The sequence below is a fragment of the Halichoerus grypus genome, chromosome 7, assembly GCF_964656455.1.
Source record: "Halichoerus grypus chromosome 7, mHalGry1.hap1.1, whole genome shotgun sequence".
In the NCBI taxonomy this organism is placed as follows: Eukaryota; Metazoa; Chordata; class Mammalia; order Carnivora; family Phocidae; genus Halichoerus; species Halichoerus grypus.
The window spans coordinates 152424542-152430541 of record NC_135718.1 but is presented as its reverse complement, the minus strand read 5'-3'; the positions used below and the strand labels follow the sequence as shown (position 1 = coordinate 152430541).

General features: G+C 39.7%; 1 protein-coding gene across 1 annotated transcript; it reads right to left on the bottom strand.

Moving 5' to 3' along the window:
- Positions 1-4386: 4386 nt before the first annotated feature.
- Positions 4387-5661, bottom strand: LOC118521356 (olfactory receptor 6N2). The gene has a single exon (XM_036069850.2). It carries the CDS (start codon positions 5659-5661, stop codon positions 4708-4710), a length of 954 nt encoding a protein of 317 aa, XP_035925743.1. The 3' UTR covers positions 4387-4707.
- Between the last annotated feature and the right edge of the window lie 339 nt (positions 5662-6000).

Genomic DNA, 6000 nt, shown 5'->3' with positions numbered 1-6000 from the left:
CTGGGGTTGCCAAAGTGCTCTCTCAGGGAGGGCACCGAGACACAGGAAGTTCATCAGCCAGTGGTCCTTTGTCACCTGGGAGTTCACTTCAATAATAGTAACTACCTGCCCAGGTTGAGATAGAACATCTCTCAGGGCAATGATTTTTTTTTCCACACAATACAGTAATTGGGGTGGAAGCCCAAGTTTCAAATGGGTTCCTCTGTTGTGGGACCTGTGAGAGAGAAAGCATATACCTTCCAATGATAATAAGATCTTTCTAAAATGTGATTGGCCTCCTGGACCCTGAGTGAGGACAGGGACAGGCCAGGGACACAGCACTGTTAATACAAACTCCTGATCCCACCTGTTGCTCCTACCTACAGCGGTTTTATCTTCTTTTTCACACACGAGCTGCCCCTTTACTCTCCTGTTACCTTGCCTTGAAAAGAACCCTGTCTCAGGATTTTGGATTTGAATCTCAGTTATTCTCCCAGCCGTTTATGTGACATTGGCTGCCCAATGGGGTGTTTCATTTCCTGGATCTCATATGGACGGGATACTATTTGCCTCATATGACTCCTCACAATCACTGATGTGAGCATGATCAAAAGACAGACAGTAACCAGTGGAGGGAAGGGTCCAAAAACAGGACCCCGGTACTGCTCATGAGGATGTAAAATGGTGCGGTCACTTTGGAAATCAGTTTAACAGTTTCTCAAAAGTTTAAACATATCATCACCAGATGACCCAGCAACTCCACTCCTACGTATATCTACCCGGGAGAATGGAAGAACTCATACATGGAAGCACTGTTCACAATAGTCAAAAAGTGGAAATGACCTAAATGTCCATCAGATAATGGATGGATAAATAGAATATGGTATATCCAAAAATGGAATATTATTTAGCATTAAATGTGAACACTTAACACAAGTATTGATGTGGTTGGATTAAAATATATGTTACAGTATGAATGAACTTTGAACTCATGCTAAGTGACAGAAGCTAGTTGAAAAAAACCCACATATTGTATGATTCCATTATGCAATGGCCAGAATAGCCAAATGCTAGGGGTAAGGGATTGGGGAAGGATAGGGTGATGCAAATATTCTAAAAGTAGATTGTGATGATAGTTGCACAAATACTAAAAGTCACTGAATTGCACAGTTTAATAGGTGAACTGTATGGCATGCAAGTTATGTCACAATAAAAAAAATAAACATTTTTAAAGAGGTGAAATAAAGACATTTTCAGGAAAAGAGTGAAAGAAATTATTGTCGGTAGACATGCATTACAAAAAATGTTGAAGAAAATTCTTCAGGCAGAAGGAAATAATAGTAGATAGAAATTCCAAACTACACAAAGAAATGAAGAGTGCAAGAAATGGTGGAAGGTAAATAAATAACATCAAATTGTGGTATATTCTACAACAGCCATAAGAGGAAAAGAACTACAATGAAATGACATAGAGGTAAAGCTCATAAACATAATGTTGAGTGAAAGAAAGCAGAAACAAGAGTGTAAACTGTATGAATGAATTTATATAAAATACCAAAACACATAAAATCCACCTACAGTGTTAGATGTCGGGTAGCTGGTCACACATGGGGCAAGAGAGGAGTTGTGTTGGATGTAAGGGAGCGTGGGGGAAATTTGGGAGATGTTTACACTGTCCTGTTCTGAATGCTCCTTACATAAAGATTTAATCTGTGAAAGTTCGCTGAGTTGCACATTACTGAGTGTTCTGTATGGATATTTCAATACCTTTTAAGATCCAGAGTCACCCTCTAGCTTGTACTTTTTCATTTCTTTGCTAAATTGTATGTTCTGTATAATAAAAGGTTATGGTTCCAAACACAGTAGCTGCACAAAGTGCATAATTTACTTAGAGTGAAGTAGAATAAAACAAATCAGATAGGGGGTGTAAAACAAACTAGGAAACAAGCCAAAAGACTGGTGAGTGCTCCCTTCTATAATTTCTGAAGGCTTTGCTCTCTGTTTCCCATGGAAATTCCCATTCTGCAACATTTAAAGTAAGCATGGAGGAGAGGGAGGGGAGAGGAGGAGTATGTTGTCTGTCTCAGAGTAGAGAATAGAAAGGGATAGTGTGAAAGCTTTCTGCTCTCCATATATGTCTAAGGACCATATGGAGAAATAATAGTTGTAACATACAATAATATAGAGAGAAAAATGGATGCAGAAATAGCAAAGGAGAGAAATTAAAATATAGGTAAAGAAATAGTGAAGCAGTCTCATGCATAAAGGAGGATCATGATTTCTTCCCTGTTTGTTCTGCAGAAGTTGTATGTTTATTTATGTTTATATGTTTGCATATTGTTTGTATATATATACATATATAGGTACATACACACATAGATATGGAACTTTTATAACTTCATATCCATATGCTATACACAAGAAAAATAGTTTCAAGTTTCAATGAATCTGCATGGCTAAGAAAAGTCTTATGTTTGAAGTAATTGCTTGATACTTAGAAAATTTAATAAATGTATTTTTTTTAAGATTTTTTTTATTGTTATGTTAATCCCCATACATTACATCATTAGTTTTAGATGTAGTGTTCCGTGATTCATTGTGCATAACACCCAGTGCTCCATGCAGAACGTGCCCTCCTCAATACCCATCACCAGGCTAACCCATCCTCCCACCCCCCTCCCCTCTAGAACCCTCAGTTTGTTTTTCAGAGTCCATCGTCTCTCATAGTTCGTCTACCCCTCCGATTTCCCCCCCTCCATTCTTCCCCTCCTGCTATCTTCTTCTTCTTCTTTTTTTTTTTCTTAACATATATTGCATTATTTGTTTCAGAGGTACAGATCTGTGATTCAACAGTCTTACACAATTCACAGCAGTCACCATAGCACATACCCTCCCCAATGTCTATCACCCAGCCACCCCATCCCTCCCACCCCACCCCCACTCCAGCAACCCTCAGTTTGTTTCCTGAGATTAAGAATTCCTCATATCAGTGAGGTCATATGATACATGTCTTTCTCTGACTTATTTCGCTCAGCATAATACCCTCCAGTTCCATCCACGTCGCTGCAAATGGCAAGATCTCATTCCTTTTGATGGCTGTGTAATATTCCATTGTATATATATACCACTAATAAATGTATTTTAAGATAAAATTCTTAATCTTAATTTTAAGATAAAAATCTTAATCTAAAAAGAGTCTGGGAAACTTGTGACTCAGAAAAAAACTCTCATTTTGTGACAAATGGCTAGTCTTGGAATTCAAGACCCCAGAAGACATCTTTTGATGTAAAAGAAAGTCAAGGGTTAAATGGGGTCTTAGAACCATATAATGTCAGCAGTGAACATCACCTAAAGATAGTTTACCTGCCCACCACAGTTTGTGAATAAAGAAATAGAGATCCAGAAAAGATAACTGAGAGTAGCACACAGTTAGTGATTAGCAAGGGCTGTCAGTATTACCCAGAGATTTAAATGGCAGAGGTAGGACAAGTCGAAGTTGGTTGTACAGGACACAGGGGCATGTTCAACTGGAGTGGATCAGGGCACTGTAAAAAAGAGCGGGTTCCAGTAGTGATTAGAGTAGGGACCAGAATGTGTTAGAGAGAGGAGTGGGTCAGATTCATTATATTTTTCATTCTTGACATTTTTATTGATACTCAGCAAGTTTAGACACTTGTTAGATTCTGGACATACAGCAAGTAACAAAACTGACATGATTTCAGACCAAATGCAGTTTATAGACTTGTAGGAAAGAACAACAAATTATATCGATACTGATAGATACTATAGATAGCATCTATCTATCTACATATATACATATAAGTTGTGATACATATTTGGAAGGAAACAAACATAATTTAAAAGAGAAAAAAATGAGTAACATATATTAGGTAACATACATTAGGTGATCACATATAATATCCTCTCAAAGATAATGTCACTTGAATGTGACATTTGAACAAACACTCACACAATGAGAAGTGAACCAAATGAAGTGTTGGGGGGAAACAGTGCGAAGTTCTTGGAGCCATACAAATCTTAATGTATTTGAAGAACTCAAAGAGTTCTGGCCTAGGTAGGAAATTTAAAGCTGTAAGAGTAACTCAAGCATCTAGTAAGACAGGACAAAAAAAGATAGAAAGATGGATTCAAGGAATAAGGAGAAAATGAAAAGATAATGATGCAATTGAAGCTAAGAGACAAACTTTTTTAAGAAGTAAGAACTGGTCACGTGTATCAAGAGTTCAAGAAAGAGGAAAGACAAGCAGGGTCTAATGGATTCAGCATGGAGGTCATTAATGATCTTGGCAAAGTATTGTTTGGAAGGTTGAGCCAAAGCCAGATTGCAACGGGATGTAAAGTGGGTAGAAAGTGAAGAAGAGGAGGTAGATTGTGTCATTAATCACATTGAGAAGTTTAATTGGAAATGAGAGCAGAGAGAAATGCACTTCTAGCTGGCTGAGAATGTATGCCAAGGAGATATGTGTGCTTATTAAGAAGGGAGACTCTAAAGTATTCTTAAATGCTGAAAGCATGGATCAAGTACAACATGGAAAACCATAAAGATGTAGGAAATTAAAGAAAAACGTAAATTATGTCTTTGAGAAGGCAAGAGGAGATGAGATCCATAGAGGTGTGATAATGGGAAGATTATTCAAGGTCAGGACAAAGATGCATGGAACTTTTCTGAGGCCAACATTGAAGTGGAAGAAGGACCTTGGTAGAGAGTCAGTGGTGAGTAGGACTAGCTCTCCCCCCTTTGCGGGAGACGGTCCTCTTGATGGCCTTAATGAGTTCCTTGTTACGAAGACTGTAGATAATTGGGTTGACCAGTGGTGTCAGTACAGAGTAGACTACAGCAAGTGTCCGGTCAAGTGTCAGAGAGTAGCTCTTCTTTAGGCGCACGTACATGAAGATGATGCTGCCAAAAAAGATGAGAACCACAGTGAGATGTGAGGCACAGGTGGAGAAGGCCTTCTTTCTCCCCGCTGCTGTTTTTATCTTCAGTACAGCACCAATGATTCTTCCATAGGAAACCATAATAAAGAGGAAGGTGAGAAGAATGATGAAGGCATTGATGGCAAAGTCAACGAGGACATTAGTAGATGTGTCCTTGCAGGCCAGACTCAGCAGAGGTGGAAAGTCACAGAAGATGTGTTGAATTTCATTATAGCCACAGAAGGGGAGCTGGGAGACCAGGATGACTTCAGAAATGGGACACAGGAAGCCACAAGTCCAACAGGCAGCAGTCATCTTGCCACAGAGTGTTGGGGTCATAACTGTGGGGTAGTGGAGCGGCCGGCAGATGGCCAGGTATCGGTCATAGGCCATGGCTGTAAGAAGGTAGCATTCAGAGGCCCCTAGGGAGTGGAAGAAGTAGGTCTGAAGGAGGCATCCTGCAAAAGAAATGGTCTTCTTCTCGCTGAGAAGATTGGCCAGCATCTTGGGGATGGTGGTGGCTGTATACCACAGCTCCAGGAAGGAGAGTATACTGACAAAGTGGTACATGGGTGTGTGTAGGGCTGCATCCAGTCGTATAACTAAGAAGATGAGCATGTTGCCACAGATAGTGAACAGGTATGCCAACAGCAGCAAGACAAAAAGCCAGCCCCTGATGTGGCCCACTTTGGGGAAACCAAGGAGTACGAACTCAGCTAAGCTTGAGTGGTTGTGCGGTTCCATGGGAGGCGGAGGTGGGGGAGGGAGGGAGACAAAACTGGGTGGAAGTGACTGCCTAACCCAACTCAAAACTTCATTTCTCTTTATTTATTTATTTTTTTTAATAGAGGCAGCATTTTATTACTATTACTGCTGCTACCGGGGATACTGCTCTAAAGATAACAACTGCTAACGCTCACAACACATCGAGCATTTTTACAAGTGTTTTGTATTTTACTTAATTTTCACACAAGCGATGAGTACCATTGTTATACCCATTTTACAGATGGGAAAGTTCAAGAACAGAGAGAATGGTGAGATGATGACACTCTTCTTTTTCTTATAGACACCATGTCACAGAAA